Source organism: Urocitellus parryii, chromosome 1, assembly GCF_045843805.1.
Source record: "Urocitellus parryii isolate mUroPar1 chromosome 1, mUroPar1.hap1, whole genome shotgun sequence".
Lineage (NCBI taxonomy): Eukaryota > Metazoa > Chordata > Mammalia > Rodentia > Sciuridae > Urocitellus > Urocitellus parryii.
In genome coordinates this window covers 197321826-197347060 of record NC_135531.1, presented here as the reverse complement: position 1 = coordinate 197347060, position 25235 = coordinate 197321826, and the positions used below count along the sequence as shown (strand labels likewise).

The 25235-nt window shown below is 33.4% G+C and overlaps 1 protein-coding gene across 1 annotated transcript in view; it reads left to right on the top strand.

Moving 5' to 3' along the window:
* The window catches only part of Lrp1b (LDL receptor related protein 1B), a 1492917-nt gene that overhangs the window by 519239 nt on the left and 948443 nt on the right, over window positions 1–25235 (top strand). Inside the window, exon 6 of the mRNA XM_077794359.1 lies at window positions 17274–17531. Within this exon, the coding sequence (XP_077650485.1) occupies window positions 17274–17531 (258 nt within the window). The remainder of the gene's footprint in view (window positions 1–17273; window positions 17532–25235) is intronic.

Below are 25235 nucleotides of genomic sequence, written 5' to 3'. Positions count from 1 at the left end.
TTATAACATTACCATTTTAAAATACTCATTTAGGTATCTGTTTGCTTATTATATGATTTCTCCAGAATAACAGAAAGGAAGAAACAAAGGGAGAAATGGAAAGAAAAAGGAATGAAGTTTTTTTTTTCTAATTAAAAGTACCAAAATGAGTGTTTCACTCTGTTTGGGGGGTGAACGAAGTATATGAGATTGAACTTGGGCACTCACTCAACCACTGAGCCACATCCCTGAGCCTATTTTTGTGTTGTATTTAGAGACAGGGTTTCACTGAGTTGCTTAGTATCTCACCTTTGCTGAGGCTAGCTTTGAACTTATGATCCTCCTGAGCCACTGGGATTACAGGTGTGCACCACCACAGCTGGCTGAGCGCTCCACTTTTCAATGTTTGAATTTCATATTTCAAAACAGCCTTTTGCTACTTACCTGTGAATAAATGTTTTTGGTTTCTACATAGTTTTCATCTGCATTAAACACTTAGTACATATTTTTGATCAGCTAATGAAATAGCTTTGAGATGTACTAAAAACTATAGGAAGATACTTATTTTTTTTGATGGGTTGAAGTTGCTTGGGAAGACTACTACTACATGTGGTATTCCATTTGCCTTCTTCTAAATTCCCTTAATTCTTTTTTTGTAATTTGTTTTAATTAGTTACACATGACAGTATAATGACCTTGACATATCATACATTTGAATCAGATGAGATATAATATCTCATTTTCTGAGTATACATGTTACAGAATCACAATGATCATGCAGTTACATATATACACACAGTAATAATAATGTCTGTTTCATTCTACTATCCTTCCTATCTCCCCAACCCTCCCCTCCCCTCCCATCACTTCTCTCTACCTAATCTAGGGTAACGCTATTCTTTTTTTTTTTCCTCACATCTTCAAACATGTATAACAGTGAGGGTCTCATTCCACCATCCATGCAATTCCCTCTCTCCCTCCCTATCTCCTCTACCCCTCTTGCCTATGTGGAGATAATCTTCTTCCCATGCTCTTCCTCTCTTCCCTATTTTGAGTCACCCCCCTTATATCAGAAAAGACATTCAGCATTTATTTTCCTGGGATTGGCTAACTTCACTTAGCATAATCTGCTCTAATACCATCCATTTCCCTGCAAATGTCATGATCTTACTATTTTTTAGTGCTGAGAAATATTCCATTGTGTATATATGCCACATTTTTTTTATCCATTCATCCATTGAAGGGCATCTAGGTTGGCTCCACAGTCTAGCTATTGTGAATTGTGCTGCTATAAACATTGATGTGGCTGTGTCCCTGTAGTATGCTGTTTTTAGGTCTTTTGGGTATCGTACAAGAGGAGGAATAGCTGGGTCAAATGGTGGTTCCATTCCCAGCTTTCCAAGGAATCTCCATACTGCTTTCCAAATTTGCTGCACCAATTTGCAGTCCCACCAGCAGTGTATGAGTGTACGCTTTTCCTGCATCTTTGCCAGCACTTGTTGTTGTCTGTCTTCATCATGGCTGCCATTCTTACTGGAGTGAGATGGTATCTTAGAGTAGTTTTAATTTGCATTTCTCTGATTGCTAGAGATGACGAGGGTTTTTTTTCGTATATTTGTTCATTGATTGTATATCCTCTTCTGAGAAGTATCTGTTCAGGTCCTTGGCCCATTTGTTGACTGTGTTATTTATTTATTTATTTATTTTTGGTGTTTAGTTTTTTGAGTTCTTTGTATACTGTAGAGATTACAGCTGTATCTGATGTGTGAGGGGTAAAAATTTTTTCCCAGGATGTAGGCTCCCTATACACCTCACATATTATTTCTCTTGCTGCGAAAACCTTTGTAGTTTGAGTTTATCCCATTTGTTGATTATGAAATTCATCTGGAAAAATAAGAGACCCAGAATAGCTAAGGCAATTCTAACCAGGAAGGGTGAAACAGGTGGTATCTCTAAACCAGAACTTAAACTATATGCTACAGAGCAGTAGTACCAAAAACAGCATGGTACTGGCAACAAAACAGGCTGGTGGACCAATGGTACAGGATAGAGGACACAGACACTAACCCACAAAACTACAACTACCTTATATTAGACAATGTTGCTAAAAGCATGCACTGGAGAAAGTATAGTATCTTCAACAAATGGTGCTGGGAAAACTGGAAATCCGTATGCAACAAAATGAAATTGAATCCCTCTCTCTCACCATGCACAAAAGTTAACTCAAAATGGATCAAGGATCTAGGAATTAAACCAGAGACTCTGCGTCTAATAGAAGAAAAAGTAGGCCCTAATCTCCATCACGTGGGGCTAGGCCCCTATTTCCTTAATAAGACACCTATAGCACAGGAATTAGAACCAAGAATCAATAAATTCCCTGATTTCATGTCATCTTCAAATTATAATGCATTGATAAATTAATGAATGTCTTCCCTCTTCCAATCCCTTAGAAGCCCTCGGTGAATTAGGCATGGGGTAGAATTCTTGTTTCTGAAGCCAAATTGAGCAAAGCATTGAATTTGCTCAGCAAGCTGTTGCTGCTGGCTCTCTTTACATATAAACTCATTTTATGTTCAGCAATTTCCCTAAAATAGTATACTTGATCATTTAGAAAACATACTTATGTAGAAAATCTCAGAGAAAGAAGCCATCTTTTACTTCTTGGAATTACTGACTTGTTGCTTATGAAGTCTTACTTACTTTATAGGGAAATCCTGGAGAAAATTAGGTTATATTATATACTCCCCTTTTTCTCAACACTGAGAATTCTGAATTATTACACTGATGGACTCAGGAAGTAAAGGGCTTGCTCTTATTTTGCCTATTGATTCACACAATATTGCTATGGATACTCTGGGAGAATGCAGTGTGATAAACCCAACACCAAGAAGCCCTTCCTCTTCTTCTACACAAGCAGGTTGTCTGACATTAATATGACACCAGAGAAGAAGGGTACATGATATCGCCTTGCTACATCAAGGGCATTTGATGACTAGAATTGATGACGACATATACAAATCACTTCACCTCTACGTCCTTAACTTGGTTACATTATTGGTCAACAAAGTTTAATAAATACACAGTTGTTATGGGAATGTCATAGTTTACAGTTGAAGGAAAATGAATTGCTAATAATTTGAACATAAGTCTATAAAAAACACTAACTAGTTCTGGGGGTCACATGTGTATCCAATGAATTGTATAATTCAAGGGGAAAACTATCAGTTTTGTTTTAGTTGTATTTATAGCAAATGCACCAGAGGAACTTTTTTGGCTTTGGTGCTATGTAAACTTCCAGTTAATGACTCAGGTTATAAAATCTTGTGGTGATTTTGTTATATCATTGTGTTACTAGCACTAGGAAAATATTATAAGTTAAACTTATATTGTCTGAAGCTTCTTCCTGTCCTGCTTTTGGTTAACTGACTGAGATTGGACCCTCTTTTTACTTTTTTTTTTTCCTACAATGTCATCCTATTGGACTCTAGAACCTGACATTCCTGGAATCAAGCCAGAGTTCCTGGGCTTTCAGCTGCTGGGGACTGTGGGAAAATAGGGGAGGCCAGAATGGTATGAATAAGATACTGGATTTGTGTAAAAGATCTTCAAACCCAGATGATGCAATGAGAAGCTAGAACTAGAACCAGGAATTGGGATCTGCAAGGACTATGCAAAATGATAGATGGGATCAGAGTTCCTAGAAGTGGGTCTTTATGTGAATAGGCACCATCAATTAGCGGTAACCTGCTTATGAAGGTGCTGAAGTCATTCATCATAAATTAATATCATGTTTTCTTTTAACTATTTACCTCAAAGCATTCCTATATGGTCTTATTTTCAATGTGACAATTGATAGTAATTACGTATTTTAATCTAAATTAGATTGCATATATCAGCTTTATAATATAATACCTGAACCCAAGTAAAATGTATAAGCCTTATGAGCATCTTTAAGAAATAATCCTGGTTAGAGAGAGGGAATTTTAGGCACTGAGACAGATGCAGGAGCAAAAATTAATGTCAGATAGGAAGGCTTTTTATTCCTATTAACTCATGTAACATTTTTTTTTCTTTCTACATTTAACTAAGGTTGACTCTGACTACTAAAATAGAGTCGACCATTTCAGAGTTGGAAGAACTTCAAAGGTAATCTAGTCAAACTGTACACTTGAAATTGTATACATACTGACACAGAAAAAGTATTTCCCCAAAGAAAGGAAGTCTAAATCATACATTTAAAAAAATAACTTCAATTTAAATGTATGCATTTTAATAATTCTATCATATAGAATAAGACATAATAAAATTTTAAAATCACATTTTATGAGGCAAGTGTTCATTACTTTGGAATGGAATACATTTAAAAAGCTAGTAATTTTCTAATTAAATAGACTTTTCATTCAGAAAAATAAGTTAAGACAACCATTTACAGGTACAAAGTAAATTTCCTGCAAATTTTTATTTAGAGAATATAGTTCTAATAATGACAACATATTTGAAAATAAAAGTTTTAGTTTTCAATATAACTTTATTTTATTTTGGAAGTACTGGGTCTTGAACTCAGACCCTCTCACATGGAAGTGCCCTACAACTGGGCTACATCCCCAGAACTCAATACAACTTTCTTCTTTTTAACTGAGACTGATTTTGACCAGGAAATATATGTTGGTTGTGGGCACCTGGGGCGGAAAGCAGGCTTATGTAGAAACAGTAGGGAAAAAAAAAGTAATAATGATGATTTTAACTGAAAAACTGTTGGAAGCTTTCCTCCTGATGAATTCAGGCTCATTGGACTATACTTTCCAAGATCCAACCACTTGCTAACCTGCAGGCATTCACCTCAGCATACAAATTTTCCCAGACCACTAGGGCTCTATTGATTATACTGAAGTAGTTGCACTGTATAAAGAACTGTAAATTTTATGCCCATCACTGTAGACGTAGTATCAAAAGGCACCCTAAGAGCAAGGAGAGCAGTGAAAGATGAGACTATTAGATAAATTCAGGGTTCTATTACAGCTTATATGTTATTGTTCATTGATTCAGGGGGAAAAAATGAAAGAAAAAAAAGGACTGTTTAGACAATAGGATACTTCACTGCAATAATAGGAATCATAATCCCTGTATAATCCAAGGCATTACTCCTAGACAATGTTAGGGAGGGAATGTTTTTATATTACATGCTGTTTTTTTTTTTGCTATGATTCTTAAAAAGACATTTTCCTACTTCAAAATTCTAGGGATAATTTAATATCTACTAATACATAGTGTAATTTTTTTGGTGGGGTGGTGGAAGAATCACCTGCATTTGCTGCCAGGGCTGGATCGGATTGTAGAGAAATAAGAAGTTTCTGTATAGCAAAAAAACAACCCTCTGCCTCACATTATCATTCTCTCATCAGTGCTACAGTATGTTTAGTATTCAGTTATTAAAAGTTCTTTCTGCTGTATGTGATCATGCATTCCTATAATTCCAGTGACTTGGGAGAACAAGGCAGGAGGACTGTATATTTGAGACCAGCCTCTGCAGTATAGTAAGGCCCTAAGCAACTTAGTGAGACCTCATCTCAAAATGTACAGTGATAGAGCACCCCTGAATTCAATCTCCAGTATACCCAGGGGGGGGAAAAAAAAAAAGCTCTTCTCTTGCTATTTTTAGAACGAGCCCTATATCAAATTATAGAGTAGGTAGAATCAGAAGGGTAAAAAAATTACATCATACTAACCTTTGTAATTTATGAGACTAATGTATCAAATCTTTTCAGAACACCATCTGAATAACATTGTCTTCCTGAAAAATGAAAGGTATGCAAATATATACCATTCAGTGTTTGTTTTTAGTTTTGTTTTTGTTTTTATTTTATAGAGCAGAGGTTTAGTTGTGGTATAATTTGTCTTTTTATTGGGCCACAACTGTGAATGGCACTTGATGATATGATGGTATATGTAAAGGCTTTTAGCTAGGAGTGAGCCTAGTAGACCTTCACTATCATAGTAATACAGATTAGTTTTTCTTTAGTATGATACACAAACATTGGTCAAATTATGAACACTATGATAAATAGTAAATTGCATAAAAAATAGCTTCATGCCTGGAATACAGTAGGCACTTGACAACTGCTTGTTAAATGCTTTAGAAATTTCTCGATCATTTAAAAAGCAGATTGAGGGTACTAGGATGTCGAGAATCAAGAATAGCAGACTCAGAAAACTGGCAGGGATTCAAAGGAGAAACATGTTTTGCCAGTTTTTTCCTAATATTCAGGACTGACTCTAATTTTGGTACAGTAATGGCCTCAAGAAGTCGTTCAGGAAGCTCTGCAAAATCTCCTTTATTTTGTCTTCTCCGCTAATGTCTCCCTTTGAGACAAACCAATATCCAAATGGAATGTGTGCTACCTGGGCAAATATGGTTGCAAGGCAAAACTATCTATCATCAGACTATATTGCCTAAGCTTCTCTGCCTGTAGAAATTCTAGAAGTTCCCAGGATGCCTTTGAAATCTTGACCTGGGAACTTGTCCATTGAAAATATTTCTCTATTTTATGGAGTTATTCTTACCCCATCCCTTCTCTGGCTCATCACTGAGTTGGGAATTAAATTCCATGGAAAGAAAAGGCAAGGATTTCTGCTGGCATTGCCGTCACCCAAATTACACATTTTTTTTTCCCTACCCAAACACTGTTAATGAGTATGATATTGCTGGAGTGTAAAAACTCCTCATGAATATTCTATGATGGCTTCAATTTTTTTTTGTTTGTTTGTGTTTTGCTAGAGGACATCGTCTTCACAGTCTAGCACCTTTCTTGACATTTCTTATCTTTTTTCTCTAGCAACGGAGTTGCAAGATTGGGAATAGAGAACACAATCACGGGGTCTGATGTGTTATCACACCTTCCATTTACTCATAGTCTATGAAAATATCAGACATGGAAAGAATGCCTATCTCTCACTATCTTTATAATTTATATCTTTATAGAAATGTAGCTGAGGACTACTTTGGGCATGAAGAATTACATGACTATATTTAAAGGCTTTAGATTTGACATTAAATAAACTGATTTTACAAATGACATGGCAAATAGGCACACATTTTATCATGTTACTTAATGTTTTATGGAATAGTCAAGCTACTAATTAAATCCTCAGTGTACAGTGTTCAATAAAGTATATCTTTCTTACAATTAAGTCTCTTTTCTTAATATGAAATTGGATAAATCCCAGGAAAAATAAAAAGAAATGAATCACATTCGGATTCATATAAATTACAAGTATTTACACAGATGAGGCAAGGATATACAAATGCATATTCCTTTATTTGGGAAAAATGTAGATGTCCATAACTACTGAAATCCCCAAGAAAGAGAAAATTAATAACCAAGAAGCTGACAGAATATTTTTTTTCTTTTCTTTAAAGAAAAAAGATGGTGATCTTTGTGGGATTAGTTGGTTTGTTTTTCTTTTTATTTTTTCTTTTTTTTTTTTTCAAAGAAACTTCAAGCCATGGCTTGTATCAATTTTAATCAACAGGGAATAAAACTATCTGGAGTAATGATATGAGTTAGAGTGTCCAGTGGACACTCTGTTCCCTGGAGATCATACTTTCTCTTGACTGGAATAACTAATATTCTGCATATTCCCTTTGGTCAAGCTGCCAAGAGTCTTTTAGTCATGAGAAGAGGAAATCTGTTATATTGATTTTGCTTTTAAATGTATGAGCACTAAGACTTAGCACTAAGACTCACATAGCACTGATTCTGCCTGTGCCTTCCATGAAATATCATCCTGACCACATTACTAAATAAGTTATATTTTAATACTCTGGAGTTTTAGAACAACACACCATTAAATTACAAAGAACATATCCTGTAATATAGCCAGAAGTTTGGTATATCATCAGCATTGAGAATTTAAAGTACTTAATCTATCTCTATAATAGCAATGTAGACAATTGCGAACTTAAATGTACGTTATTCTTTTACATCATTTGGCAGCCCTGTCAGAAAAAAAAAAAAGTGAAATAGATTAAATGATCTTTTCTTCCTCCTGTAGATAATGAGTTTTCTTGTTTACCTCCCTCCTCCTTATTCTTAAGATGATGATCATATTTAATATTTCCCTGAAAAAAGACAGCAATTAAAAGAGAACTTTCTCATTCCAACTCCATCAATTTTCCCGTCTGTGTGAATCTAGAACCAATCTTTCCACCCTGAATTCAAAAACAAATGCTGATTAGTCCTGCAATTGTAAGCCAATCCCATCTTCTCTCACCTGTTTCAAGATTAGTTTCACACAATTATTTTCCTTATTCCTTGAAACCACTAATATTTTTCATTCCTTTGCATCATTTCCTTCAGCATACATCATTTTTCTACATCTGTAAAGATGATGTGAAAATATTTCCTTTAATCCCCTTTTATTTCCAACTACATACGACTCTTCTTTTCTCATAGCAGAAATACTCCTTATTACCCTCCTTCTCTTGAACTCACCTCCATGATTCTTACCTTATTCTTAGTATGCATTTGTACTTATTGGCAAGGTCACCAGTGACCTCTACCAGTGAATTGAACACAGGGGTGCTTAACTAGTGAACCACATTCCCAGCCCTTTGCATTATTTATTTTGACACAGGGTCCCATTAAGTTGCTTAGCCCCTCACTAAGTTGCTGAGGCTGACCTTGAACACTCAATCCTCCTACCTCAGCCTCCCCAGCCACTGGAATTACAGGCAATCACCATAATATTTGCTCTTTTAAAGAACTACTCTTGTCAAATTTCATTCTTACATAATTGGGCATTTTTCTTGACCTCTTTTGCTACAGTATCTTTATTTTGCCACTATTTTAGCATGACCCAAAACTCAATCCTTTCCACATCTTCTCTTTCTTTGCTGATTTCCTATGTCCTCTCATCCTGAATCATTGCTTTAAAAATACACACCTTTCTTCTCTGGCTTCAAAAATATCTAGAGACGAGACTTTAAAATTTTCATCAGTTTTGACCTCTGTGTTAACCTCCAGACTCACGGATTCAACAGTATATTCAGTATCTCCATTTGGTTATTTAGCAGAAATACCAAGCTCTACATATCTTGATCTGACCTCTTGATTCCCTGATCTAGGAAAGCTTTTCTTCAGTGTTTACCACCTTGGGAAATGTCAGTCTCCATTCTCCTAGTGTTTTCAGGCCAAAGTTTTGGAGTCTTCTTGGACCCCTCTCCTTCTCTCAAACCCTTTGCTTTTAACTTTCAGATACATTCTGATTTGCACTAGTCTCTTTAAGGGGCAGCACTCATCCTCATCTGTATGTTTTACTTGTCTTCATTAATTTTTTTAACTATCAAACAATATTCAATAGCATAGGTTTATTTGCTTAACATCTGCTTCATCCAGTTAACTGTAAATAGGGATTAGTTAATTTTGTTCACTGCTGTTAACTCTGGCATCTAGAGCAGAGCCTTACAGAAGCTAACCAGTCTCAATAAATATCTGTGGAACAAATAAATAAAAATGTCAATGCTGGTGCAATATTTTATTTTTAGGAGTCAAATTAAATGTGGGGTTTTAAATGTTTTGAAACATGAAATATTTTATGAATAGAAGTTACTTAGAACCAATTTTCAAACAAGCTAATATTTGTTTTAATTCAAATATTGCCAATTTGTAATATAGAGGGATATATCTGGGTTGAAAATTTGTATTCTTATAGCCAAATTAGTTCGTGCTGGTTATAATTAGAAACTAAGTGACCAGAAGTTCTGAAAGTAGCCAGAATAATTTTGTCTTTTCTTTAAAGAAAAAAGATGGTGATCATGGCCACCTCTCAGGAACTAAAATGAATTAACTATTCATGGACTATCAACTAGTTGTGATATTCACTTAATAACCTAAAAATTGAATTAATGATACTCTGAGATTTTGAGATGCACTGTTAATTGTTATCAGTTAAATTTCATTCATCCTTTCTGTGATAGTAATTACAGTATATTATTTATTTCACTATATTTATTAAATATATGCACATTTGTATTTTTATGAATTCAGCAAAATGTCTTTCTCTCTCTTTTTTTTTTTTTTTGGTCCCAGGGATTGAATTCAGGGGCAACAACCACTGAGCCATATCCCCAGCCCTATTTTTTGTATTTTATTTAGAGACAGAGTCTGAGTTGCTTAGAGCCTCACTTTTGCTGAGGTTGGCTTTGAACTTGCCATCCTCCTGCCTCAGCCTTCCAAGCCACCAGGATTACAGGCTTGCATCACAGCACCTGACCTAAACTATCTTTGAAAACCCCAGAGAGTTCAAATTCATATCTCCCAACTTCTATCTATTTATTGAGTATATAACTGCAGGCCAAGTAAGGTTTTCAAGTAACAGAGGAAGCCTCTCTTTATTCTGGTGTGCCATGTCTGTGATATAGAGAAAATTATTCTGACAAATTTGCAAAATTTGAAGGCTGTACTTTTTGTTACTATGATATCATTGGTTTCTGTTGTTCTTATAAAATGAATGTTCCGTGTTCTTTCTACAAAGAATTTTATTGCTTGACAATTAGCACATTATAAATTGAAACCTTCTCTAAAGAAAGGTACAAGTTTTTCACTAATAAGGTATAAGTGGAAACATAATTAAGTTGTTTTAAGATCTACAGTTAACTCAGGTTGGTCAGTAGTTTGAGTGAGCTTTTGTAATGCCAAAGACAAGATTATCAACAATTTTAGCCACTGGACTAAAGGGCCAACAATGAATACTTCCTGTTCTTTTAAAACTGACTCTTTGATTTCTTTCTTTCCCATTTATTTTAATGATGCCAACATTGTCCCCGTCACCCAAATCTAAAATAGCCACATATTCTTGACTCCATCCATCTCCCTTTTCATCTACAATCCAACAATCATTACTGTTCAGAACATCTACCTCACTGCATCAACTCATGTCTCCCCAGATATCAATTCTTCCCACTTAGGTACTCATTACCTATTTTCTGAGAAATTAAAATGCCATTTCACTCATACCAGTATCTGATGCACTTGTTACCAACTTTTTTCAACATTTAGGAGTACCTTTTTATAATTAAAAATGAGATTGTCAGTATTCTTTATATAATGCATGGAATCTAGTGTGCTAAAGCCTTTTCAAGGGATTTTTTGAAGATTTCTCTGTGGATTTCATTTCTGTGATGAGTCTACTTCCAGTAGGAATGTGGCCACATAGAGCCATTGTTACTTTCTGCTCTTCATCAGTCTAAACAGGAACAAAGATATCTTTTTTTTCTTTCTTTTACTTAACTTCTTTCCAAGTAACCACCACCAAGACAGGGTGTAAGAGGACTTTTACATTTTACCTTCCCATTTGACATGAATTACAGTGCACCAATTAAGAAGTAAATGTAAAAACAGATAATTCTGAAAGTTGAATGAAAATCTATCTTTCCCAGTATATTTTAGTTGTCCTTTCCACTGCATCCTACTGACATTAGTATTCCATATATTATTTCTGATTTGATCTTCTTAAAGTACAGTTTTGATCATGTTATCATCTTTCTAAAATGAACTCTGGCTTCCCATTGCACCCCAAATTAAAAATGTCTATCTTCTTGACATTGGTTAACCTGTATAGCTTGTCTTCAGCTTACTTTCTCAGCCACTAAAAAATGCTATGATTTTTAATCCAGTTCTTTCTTCTCAGTAGCTTATGATCTTAAACAAGTTACTTAATGTTTGTATACCTTAGTTTTCTAATTTCTATAATGTGGATAACATTAGCATCTGATTCATGGTACTGCTGTGAATATAGAATAAAAAATAAACAGGTAGCCTGGCTTTTATAGAATCTTACTGCTAAAATATAAAAAATTATGAGAAGCATTATGAGAAATTTCCATCAGTTATGAATTCTCTCCCCTCCAGAAAACTTTTCACTGAAGTCAGTATCTTCCCAAAATATTCTAGTGTTTTTAAAGTTATTTTGTCCTACCTGATTTCTTTATTTCTCTCTTTGAATGTCAAATCCATGTTCTTCCATTAAAGGAAGACTGAGGTCAAATGTCATCACCATTAGGAATCTTTTGACTCAATTAAGCAACTGTCTGTAAACATTACTTGAAACTGAATGACACTATGAATCTTTCAACATAGGTACCAACTTGATTATAAAAATATAGATCTTTCCAATATACCTTAATCTTTCTACTACATTATATCTTTCCTTAAAGTAGACTATTTTACTGATTGCTTTCAAATTCCAGTTGAATACCTAAGATTTATAAATACTAAGTAAATTAACTATACTATTTTGTCCAAAGAACAGGTCAACATAAAAGCATGTGACAATAAAAAATGGTGTGAGATAAGTTATAGCACAGATGTAGTAATACATACTTTCTTGCTAAGCCCAATACCATTTTTAACACAGTTTAATTTTCATGTTTGAACCATATCTTATTTTTCCTTTATAAAATATTATATTTCATTTTATGTTTGGTAATAGATCCTTATTCTTATATTATTCATTTGATAGAGAAATTTTTTAGTTAAAAGAGTTGAGAAAAAAAATATTTTAGAATACAGAAAGAAAACCTCTATCTTTTTTTCCCTTATATGATATTAAATTGGTTTGGTAGACTTTGATTTATAGTTTATTATATAATATGGAAAATAGCCTCTCTTTAAAAAACTAGATATTTTTCTTCTAATGGTATTCAACTTTTTCTTTTCTTTACATAGTCTAAGAAAGTGTTTCTTTATAAAAACTTCATAATCTTTTTATATATATTGCTTTATGTTTCATTTAGCAGTAATTCACTACCTATATGAGTCTGCATGCTTTTTGATTACAAGTTGTTAGCATCCTTATCATCTCTAACTCCATACATTTTTTTCTTATTTTTACAGCCTTTAATTAATTGGTGTATGATAAAATTAAATTAAAACATTTAAATTTTCTGCTTCAATACCTCCAAGTAGATATTGGTTTGAAATAAATTCTTTGAGCTGATGAATCACAATTTTCCTTTTTCTTACTATTTTAGTCTCATTTTGGCACTTCATTTTATATATTTTACAACCAAGTCTTTATTTAACCTTTTATTCAGGACTTTGTAAATATTGAGGTGAACCTGCTGAACTTCACTCATTGGAGATAATTGCTCACAACCACAGGTTTAATTAAGGGATATCAGAACATGGTACAACTAGAAGGTGTCCATTTACTTATAAATGAATTATATACATATATATTTGTTAGATTTATATTGATTTATGAGCATCTGAATCCAGATTTTTGTATTGCTTAAAAGTAACTAAATTAGCGTTCTTATACTTGAATGAAAAAAATTAAGTTTTAAACAAAACCTTAAAAGTGACAGCTTTTATTCATATTGAAAATATTTTTAGGGGCCGGAGTTGTGGCTCAGCATTACAGCATTCACCTAGCATGTGTGAGGGCTTGGGTTCCATCCTCAGCACCACATAAAAATTTAAAAAAAAAAAGGTATTGTGTCCAACTACAACTAAAAAATAAAACTTTTTTTTTAAAAGAAAATATTTTTAGCATCAAATGTATGTCAAAATCGTATAATTAGTCCATAGATACACATTTATTGTTTTCTCAACTATGAGAAGATGAGGATGTTTTGCAAGGATTTGATTGTATTAACTTGGTGTTTTAAATAAGTATTTTTTTTTGGATAAATTTTGGGGTCTGGCAATATGAGCTTTTTCATATTTCTGAGTTTCTCTTTTCAGTTCACAAGTTTAAAATCAGTCTTCAAGGAATGTGCCAAAGATTAGTTTATCTTTCATGATTGGGAAAAATAAAATCTCTTTTTGATCATACAGAGCCCAAATACACTTTTCTATGAATAAAAAGAGAAAACACTACATTTACTAATGTCAACATGGGGTGTTATCATGAGGATGAGGGCAGCTTTTCTGCTCTATGGCAAGTTTTTTGACAGGCTGTTGTGGAGGTTTCGTCAAGGAAAATCTTGGTTCTCCATGGTAAAGTGCTTTCTTGAATTCCAGTCTCTTCTATGTGGAAAGTTAATGTTTACTTCCTCTTACTGAATGTTGACTTAGGTATCCCTTTGACTCAAGTCAGGTAATGTTTTCCAACTGTTCCTTTGGAAAAACTGTCCATTGATTCTTAGAATGACAACCTGCAGGGGCATTGCCTTTACTCTGGTCAGTCTGTATCCTTATTACCTAAGCTAATGGTGCTCTTCAGCTGTCTTACAGAAACTTGAGGTAATGAAGCATGGGAGAGATCCAGTGCACTGCAGCTAGAAACAGGCTGCAGTCTTTGCTAGGGCTATGTTGACTTGCATAACGAAGTAGATGAAAAGACTTGTAACTTTAGATCCTGATGATTTTCTGTGGGTTCTTAGGTTTTCATGACTTTCTTCCCCCATACTTAAATTTTCCTTATTATTCTAAAGAGGGAAACCACAGTTAATAATTAGCAGAGGTACAGAATTATTTCTTCAATAAAGCACTTCACAACAAACATTGTAAGTCTCTTTCCTCCACTGTGTCATTTGTATTTTTAAAGTCACCATTATTAAATCAAACTATGTCAGATTCTGAATCATTTTATCATAATCTCTTTACTGGTATTCTGTTTAATTGGGGCTCTATATGTTTTTCATTAAAATAATCACATAATGCATTCAAAATCAGCTGCAAATAAAATAAATTGATTAATTTTGTCAATTAAGCATTGCCTGTGTTGACCATTAACTGATTTTTATCTCATTTTCTTAGGAGAAGCTCAACAATCCTTTATATTCCAGACTCTCTCCAAAGAATGTTTATGACATGCTTGAATTATTGAGTTTTGGCTGGCTAAGAAATGATTGTCTGGATCTAGACTTTACCTAAAGCTTTTCAGTAAAGAAGTTTTTAATTGTGACTCATTTTAAGTGAGAGGCAGTTTCACTAATGTTCATTTGTCAAATGAAGACATTAAGCTTTGACATTAGTGTCAACATATCTAGGTTAACCTGATAATACAGCCATTGAAGACTCTTCTCTGAGAGTGACAAAGTCACCTGGAAAACGAAAAAAAAAAAAAAAAAAAAAAGGAGTGTAGAAAAGTGACCATATCTGGAGCTGTGAATAAGGGGAAGGCAGGTGCAAGGATAATACAGTCTCCAGACAGATTTACGAGATTAGAAGAGAAGGCAACTTTCTTACCAGGTTCAGATGTGGGTCCTTGACAAAGTCACTCTAAGCAAAGACACTTCACAATTTTACTGTTCCTGAGGGAGCTCTATATTGGGGAAGTGACCTTAGCATTGTTGAGACTTCTATCTGTTGGCCTATGTTCAGGCAGCCCAGGATAAATCTGTTGTATCCATTGGTAAAAGACTATTTGGGCTACTTAGTTTTATAACCCTACTGAGTTTTGTTTCGATGTCTTTGTATTGCTTTTTGTTTTAATATTTTTGTTCTTTTCATTCAGTCCAAAATGTTTGGTACTTTTCTGAAGATAGAGAGGAATCTTGTGGTTTGATTGAGATCATTCCTTAGGTGTAAGAATTCAAATATTCATAAAGTACACTGGATCCATCTTAGGCTTGATGGCATCAAGCTCACCAGGGCAGATTCCAAACCATCTTCGTAAGAGGGTTATTTAATCTGAGGGAAACACAAAGAACCCGATAGGATAGCCTTACCCCACCAGAAAGATAAAGACTACCAAGTAATACTGCTTTCAAACATTAGACTTATTTAATAACATTGTGCACAGTATCCTAATTTTCTTTTGTCCCATCCTATAGCACTCAGCATTGCTTTCTTGCAGAATGATCAAACGATGTTTATGAAATATGATGTTTTCTGAATACCGTCTCTCTCTGGATTCCCTTCATACTTAAAAAAAATGCTATATTCCACAGAAGGTTTCTAAATAACTCTGCTATATAAGAGTTCTGGATGTTTTCCTCATTTGTATCAATGTACTACTGGGCATGGGTCCTAGGCTTTTTTCTAGATGCCAGAAATACAGCCACAGAGATATACAATTTATCATAAATAAACAGGCATACTAAGTCTTCTGGTAATAACAAAGGAATAAAATTGTGAAGGAGTATAGAGGCTTGCAATATTCAGAAGACAAAATAGTAAGAGAAGTCCTCACCAGAACAATGACATCTTACCTGGTTGGGGTAAGAAGGTCAGCCAATCTGATATTTAGAGGATGAGTATTCCTAGAAGAAAGCAGGGCCTCTCAGCTGGCAGCTTGACCAGCTCTTTTTAGGAACAGTAGGGAGTGCAGTGTTTCTGGAGTGAGAAGAACAAGGGATAGTAGTGAGGAGATGAAGGAAACAAAACTGAAGATGGAATGAGAATGCAAATCAGGCAGAGGTTTACAGTTTAATATAAAGGCTTTGACCTTTGTACTAGCTGAAATGGGAGTCTTTGAAGGATTGAGAAGAGGACTCCTCTGATCTTCCCTATGTTTATATGACACAGTTCTATCCATTGTTGGGAAACACTGAAAGCATAGATGGCAGATGGGAAACCAGTTAAGAGGCAGCTCTGCCATCTTCCATCTTAAAACATTCCTTCTATATGGGATTTATTATTACCTTCATACATGCTATTAAAAGGGTGTGTGATTTTTTTTTTCCGATTTTTATCAAAAACTCTACAATCCTAACACCAGCAAAGTTGCATTGTTCAAAAATGCAGTATGGAGCAGGTTCTTTTTTATACCTAGGATCTCATTTTTCTGGCTATAGGAAAGGAATGTGGAAGGAAGTGGCTCAGCCATCATAATCTAGTGACTAAGAGAACATGTGATTGTTTGGCCAAGGGGCCAATGAGGCCAAGGTCACAGGTATACTCTTTTTATGAGTCTGAGCTGTGTATGTTCCTCTCCAGATAATCTATTTTTGACCTCATATATTCACCTCAAAACAGCATGCCCTTGCTCACAAGGGAAACCTGGAAACTGTGTGGAGAGGTCAGTACAGATCCATCATCATTGCTAGAGAAACAACTCATAGCACTTCCTTTATTTACCACCATTGAAAAAGTAAATAGCATTCAGACAATACATTATGATGAAGGCAATAAGGAATACAAGTACGCAGTGCAGTGCATTTTCCCAGTGAGTTAAAATAGTCAGTGAAGCATATAGATGGTTTATTAAATAAGTTGTTTTGCAAGCACTTTTTAAAGTTTTAAACACGTCTGAAAAGTGTAGGAATGACTTTTAATGAGTAATGCAACTTTTAAAAAAGAAAAAAGAAGCTCCCTTATTTATTTCATTTCTCTCTTTTATTCCAGAGCCTACAGATAGGCCGCCTATGTTACTAATTGCAAATTCTGAAACAATTGAGATGTTCTATCTTAATGGAAGTAAAATGGCAACTATAAGCTCAGTCAACATGAATGAAATTCACACTCTGGATTTTATTTACAATGAAGAAATGATTTGTTGGATTGAATCAAGAGACTCTTCAAATCAACTGAAATGCATTCAAATAACAAAAACAGGAAGATTAACAGATGAATGGACAATCAATATTCTTCAGTCCTTCCACAGTGAGTATTTCAATTCAATATTTTCTATTACCCTTTTAGGATTTAATTTATAGACCAGTAAGTAGCATTCTGAAATTTCTAGCACAGCTTATGAATATTGGAAAGCTAAGTGTACAAATATAAACACACTAAATGACTATACCAACTGCATGTTTTAAATATTCACACATACACATTCAGTAATTCTACTTTTATACGTAGTAAATTGTGGAGTTAATTGTAATTCTTTCTTTAATGCTTATTACAGTATCACCTAGCTGTGAATTGTGATTTTTTTCACTGCCATGGTATTTCACAATGTGATACAGGAGGTGTGATTAAAAAAAAAGGCAAGAAATTTATTTGTTAATTATAAGTTCATCAACTGCAGAATTTGTTAAAAATACTTTAAAAACTATTAGATTTATGCTAATTGGTAGTAGCTACTTGTGTTTGTGGACCTTTTTTTCCCCCAAGCAAACAGAGTTTTATACATCATTTTTCAAAAATGACTTAAGATTTGTGAATAATTTTGACTTCTCATGTCATAAATTTGACAGAATAATAACTGTCCTTTCTTTCCTATATAGTACCATAAATACTAAAAAATGTTGTTATATTCACTGACTCCCTCTCTCTCTCTCTCTTCTATCAGCTTTCCACATGAGAGTAAAAACTTTTATTTGCACATTCCTGGAGAACTACGCATGAAAATTTTAACATGTGTCCAGTTATTTTACAATTTACAGTGAAAATGATTAACCTACAAATACTGCCACCATAAAAATCTCTAGAGAAATAAAGAAAAATATATACAATCAAATTGAAAAGGAAATAAAATTCTGTAATATAATATGATTTTCAAATGTGGAACGGTGATTTTGATTTAGTAATTGTAATTTATTAAAGTAGTTGATAAATGTTAATATAACAGTTTAGTGATCATTATTCAATATAATAAAATAATACTATGTAATTTTTGATGTTAGAGTATATAAATTAATGACAATGATTATAAAAGTGAAATATGAAGATATGAGTTTTAATACTTCAGTGAATGGAAAAGAAATGTTTAAAAAATTGAGTCCAACATTTTGAAAACTACAATAACATAAAAAATGATGAAGCTGTCTTTCGTAAGCATGGACCAAAAGTCCTAATGAGAGCAATGGATGATAGCTATTTCAAGGATTCTATGGAGAATCCTCATTCATAATAAAAGGCAAATAACAAATTGTATCAGCAAAAGGAATGCTGCCCGTAATCAGCAGTTGGAAATTGTTTGAACACAAGCACAAGTCCTTTATCACATTAGTGGTTACCTTAACTAATCCAGACATATTTGTCAAAGGAAAATGAAATATTGAATAGTCAAAGAGCTAGAATATTCTCTAGCTAGCTAATTATTTTCCAAACTTAACTAAGCAACTTTTTCCTTCACTTAACGTGCTGGAATGATAGTAGCAATCTGTACTTCAATATGTGGTTAAAATTATTTAGTAAATCCAGGGAAAAATCAAATAATTGCACATCACAATCTTTGTAGAAAATTATCTGCAACTTAGAATGCATTTATTTATACAACAGTTTTTAGTAAATCTAGAAAAATAAAGAGAATAATTTTGTTGAACAATTCACAAAATGCTAAATAGAATATTAATGTTTGAACAAAAAAATGAATGCACTAGAAATATTTTAATCAGAGTAAGTAATTTTTGATGAAGTCAGATTTATGCCATACAATTTGAAAGTCATTTTAGAAAAAAAAGGTGGTTAAATGTGTGGAAGTAATTTAATGATAGGTGTGGGGCAGGAGTGTGAGCAGAGCTGAGCTCCTCTGTCATGCTTATAAACCATTTATGTTATCAACATGTCACAGAATGGCTGCCATTAGATATGATGGGTTCTGCCTTTACCATGACAGTTTGTGAGTTTATAATGAAGTCTGAATATTCCTTGCATGTATAATTACTCGAAATCTCTATCACACCATTTAAGCAAAAATAATGAACTGATCAAGTTTGTTTGAATACCAGTCAAAAACTACATTCCAGAGATTATCTCTGCAAGTTTTGTCCTCATCATTTTTAGGCACTTTTCTCTGAATTTACCTGAAAAAAATATTCAGCATTGAAAAAAAAATATTTTAGAAAGATTTTTCAAAGGATTACTGTGAGAAAATCAATATAGATAAAACTGGCTTGCATTTAAAACTTACATAATAATATAGAAATGAACATTTGATTACAATGTGAAAAATGTTATTGTGTATCTTATCTCTTTGTATGTCTACTCTGTCTCTGTGGAGTATACAGGAGAAAGAATGTCTTTCATGTTTCTTAATAAACAAAATTTTGATTCAAATTCAGATATATTAGGCAATTCTGAATGACTATAAAGAAGCTAGTTGTGGAATCTAAACTCTATGTTTTGTTTCTCTACAAAAGAAAGACAAATCTACCTAAATAATATGTACATTTTATTGAGTAGATAAATGAGTATCTGTAGCATTTAGCACTTTAAAGCAGTTATTATTCCTCTTTTTCTGATGAGACAACTAAGTCTCTGGAAAACTATATAATAGCACGCAAAGAGTGTTGGCTATAGGTTTGGGTTTGGCTCAGTCTTCATAGCTTTTTCTAAATACCACATTTAGATTAAACATTTTATTTTTCATTTTAGCAAACCAAAGTTATTAGGTCTACTAATCTTAGTACAAAACCTAATAAAACCAATAGAAGAGAAGTATAAAAGTCTTGAAAGAGACATAGAAAAAATGAATTTTGACAGAAAGCTGTTATTTGGAAAGGCCCACAAAGGATTCTGATCTGGCCCCCTTGGGAATTCTACCTTTAGTATTGAGAATCACTCCCAAGCAGTACTGTGGTAAAATGTATATGAGTGATCAGTAACACATTCAAGAGATTATTAACCAAGGAGCATTAGGGAAAATGAAAGATATATATATATATATATATATATATATATATATATATATATCTTATTAATTTTTATATATAAAAATTATATATATATATCTTATATATATATATATATATATATATATCTTATTAATTTTTGTTCTTCTTATGGAACCACCATTTGATCCAGCTATCCCACTCCTTGATCCCACTCCAAAGGACTTAAAATCAGCATTCTGTAGTAACGCAGCCACATCAATGTTCATAGCAGCTCAATTCACAATAGCTAAACTGTGGAAGCAACCTAGAGGCCCTTCAATAGATGAATAGATAAAGAAACTGATATAAATACACAATGAAAATATTACTCAGAATTAAAAGAGAATAAAATTATGGCATTTGCAAGTAAATGTATAGAGTTGGAGAATATCATACTAAGCAAAGTAAGCCAATTCCAAAAAACAAAGACCAGATGTTCTCTCTGATAAATGAATGCTAATCCATGTTGGGGAGGAGGGAGGCATGGGAAAAATGGAGGAATTTTCATTGGGCAAAGGAGACAGTGGAGAGGGAGGGTGCATGGGGGCAGAAAAGATGGTGGAATGAGATGGACATCATTACTCTATGTACATGTATGACTGCACATATGCTATGACACTACATAATGTACAACCATAAAAATGTAAAGTTGTGCTGCAGTTGTGTACAATGAATCAAAATAATATTCTGCTATCATATATATCCAATTAAAATTAAATTAAATTAATTAAAAATTTTAATAATAAATATGAGTTATATTTATTACTTAGCATTGTATGCTAAAAGTTGCAGACTTTGAAAATAATTTTGAATTAGATGTTTTTTAAGCAAAAGTCATTTTTTAATAAAGTATTCACACAAGATGTATTGTAGTACCTAAATGTTTCCCAAAATTTCTTGTTGGAGAACATGAGGTAAAGACATCAATGCCACAAATAAATCCCAGTGCTGGCATTTAGCAGAATGGTTATCTCCATCTTTTTTTTTTTTTTTTCCGGACAAAATGCACAGAGATGACTGAGATAAATAAGAATATTTTATGTAATATCTTTTTTAAAATATATGATTTTTTGTAGAAGTAGTTGGACACAATACCTTTATTTTATTTATTTATTTTCATGTCATACTGAGGATCAAACACAGGGCCTCACATGTGATAGGCGAGTGCTCTACTGCTGAGCCACAACCCTAGTCCGAGTTAATCTCTTATTAAGGACAATAATTCAGAACCATATTGTCACCTTCCACTGGACCACAGAAACTTTCATTCTGTTTCCATGTGTGATTCTTCAATACACTGAATAATCTGAGAATAACGTTGAAGATTCTAGTATGGTCTTGACCAGCTTGCCTTGATACATTCATGGGCTCAACTCCACTCCAGTAGAGTATGCCTGGCAAAAATGAGAAGGATTTGTATTCTCATAGACTTATTAGTATCTGAATTAAATCCATTCACTGGCTTTTATCTTCTTTTCTTAGTCTGTTCTTGAACTCATTTTCCATTTGGTCTTTGCCTAAATCCATTTAATTAAATTCCTGATTGGATAATTTAGTAAGTCTGACAGTTTCCTTCTGTTGTATATCAGTCTTACTTCTTTTCTTTAAGATAGTAACTCTAATAATCCTGTAAGACTATGGGAGAACATTCACTGAATGCCTTCTTTGTGATTAGGAATTTTACATACTGCCTCATAACCATCACAAAAAAACTATGCTATGTGTATTATTTTATAATTGTCAGTTATAGATGAATATGAATTTAAGGCAGTGAAATTTTTTTCTTAAGGTAATAAAAAAATTTTCTTCTTCATCTCTCAATAGATATTTAGTAACAACTGTTCTTACATCTCTTCAACTGCCTGTTTGCCTAATCCCTGCATAAAAATTTCAGAGCCTTCACCACTTCATGTCTACTTCACAAGATATGGTTAGACAAGTATGACCAGGCGGTGTCCCTATTGTAAATGTAATCTTGAAACAACAAAAATCCACCTGGAGTAATGAAAATACTAGTCCCCAATGATAATGCCTTGTATTGAATCCGCACTTGAGAGGATGATTGTGCAATATTGCAGAAACATCCTTAGATTAGCTGATGACCTAATTACACAGAGATCACAAGAGAAAGTTGGCCTACTGTATTCCTAAATCATATGTTAAATATTGAACTGTTAGGAGAGTTCTTCTATAATTATCTTTCTCCATTGGATTGGTGAAACTCACATCTCATTGTTTCAGTTGGTCTTTATATAGTTGGTATTGAAGTTGTGCACTCTAACATGAACTGATGTGTCTGTTTCATTGTTTACAGTTCTGATGAAATGATTGTAATGCTCTACTGCTTAAAATGAAAATAATTTTCGAGCTGTCCATTTCTCAGGATACCATGCAAACCCATTATCTAGCTTCTCTGCAGGCAGCTGACCTACCTTGCCTGTTGTTCTCTACACTAGTCCCAGGTTCCAACTAAAAAGTACCACCTGTACTTCCTCTAATGTGTTTTGTTTGCTCATCATTCTTTACACTATCAGATTCTTTCCAAAAGTTTTTCCATTGAGGTTAGCACCCTACCTTGAACATGGGAATTTATGCTTTTAATTCTGCACTGCAGATGAAGTATATTTAATAATTGATTAGTTCTGGTTAGAGCATTGTTTTAGAAAGCATTCAGAACTTGGTCAGCTTATACCTAAGAAGAATTAAGAAATAATAACAACAACCATTCTTATTTTTAAAATAAAATGATATTTTTTCATAAAGAACATTTTATTTTTGACCGTCCACTCTTCCACCAAAAAAAAAAAAAGGGAATAGTTTTTCTTGGATTTTTAAGCTATTTAGAATCCAATTTCTTTCTTTCAGTGTATCTTGTAGAGAGGTAAAGTTTGCATAAGAGTCTTGGCTGCAGTAACTAGCTTTATATCATACCCTGCCAAAGTGCATCTAACCCATGAGAATATTACAGCACTATATCCAAAGATATCTTTTTAAACTGCTGTTCTGTAAGCAAATACATGTTTTATTATATTTTTAGTGCTTTTTAAATGCTCCTCATCTTTTTAGTACACTTATGTGGAAACATTAAAAGTGGCTTTTTTTCTGAGACATGGCTTCATGGTTTTTTGTTGGGGAGAAGAGTGGGGGATGCTGTGAAGCTAATTAATACAGGGAATTCCTCTTGGGGTCTGAAATTTTAGTGAGGAGATTAAACAATCCATTGAGTGTAAGATAAATGAAAGTTAAAATTGCCAACTATGTAAGTCTGAGAACACATTTCAGATATGTAAGTGTATTATTGATACCATACACTTAAAGTTCTAACCATTACATAAAATTGATAATTTTTACGGTATTTGATAAATTTGTACTTTGAGGTAAATAACTTGTTCTGATTTACAGTCAATACATAGCCATCAAAACCTTTCTAAATGTCTAGCTCAACAACAAAAACGAAAAACAGAACAAGAAAACCTCTTAGTACTGTTTCTCTATAAATTTGTCTTTGTTGTTATTCCAGCTATATTCTTGTCAGGCTATAGAGACTATTACTATCTTATTGTTGTTTGTCAACAAGCGTGAAACTTGCCAAAGCAGAAATTAGGAATATGCTAGACCTCATTATTTGTATGCATTTTTTTCTAAGCTTTTAAAAAATATGTTTGTACACACATTAGACAGAAATATATTCCCATAGAAGTTGTGCTTGATATTGTATAAAACTTTTGAATCATTATTTTCAAAGTTAGTATTTTTTGTGTAAATTCACGTGTGATTAATTTATTAATCAATTTTTCATAGCCTAAGTAGGAATTTCTGAGTGTTTCTATTATTGCACATGCTACTTAGAAGGTTGATTTTACCAGTCAGAAGTTTGAAGGGAATACTCATTTTGTCATGAGTTAGTCTCATAATATATTTGATATCCATAATATTTAATTATTGAAGCTTGTGTTTTTGACCAGACAGACTTCATTTCAATGAAAGAAAGAAGAAAGTTGGTAAAAAGAGAAAGGGATAAGAGATATGTATTTTTTTAACCTTAAACATACTTGCTTATTTTCTTTATTTTTTTTAACTTTATTTTGTGTTTTCCTAAGAGATTTTCATCAGGTAAAATGAGTATGTTTCTACCTCATATTCCCTGACCTTCAGAGGTTTTTAATCTCGTAGAGACATTTACAAGATATTGGAAACTCATCATAAAAAAAATAAAGACAGTGTGCAATAGGAAGCTAATTAAGCAAGGTAATAAAACTGGCATGTAGCATTTCATTTTTTGATTAAGATTCTTGTTTTCCTATTTTTTTCCCAGTCTATAACATCTTGTGATTTGCAGCTTTATCTTAACAATGGGCTTTGTATTTGTCTCACCTCTGTATTTGGGCTGAGTTGATGTGGTCCTATCTCTGTGATTGACTAGCTACCTGACCCTATGCAAATCATTTGAAAACAAAAGAACGTGTTCACATAGCTGCTAGAATTCCACATCTAAATATACTCCCCACTTCCTCTCCCTTTTGCTTTCTTTTCTTGTACTTTATGTTGGGAGAGGGGAGAGACAGACAGACATGTATTTGTATTTTCTTCTTATGTCATCCTTTTTTTCCACCCTGTTAATCACTCACATACCTTCATCCTTTTATAGTACCATTAGTACCATACAGTACCATTACCTAAAATAAGAACATATTTTTGGAACACCAGTTCCAAAAAATGATCTTGCAAAACTGATTTTTGTGATCAGGTGAGTTTGGCAAATTTT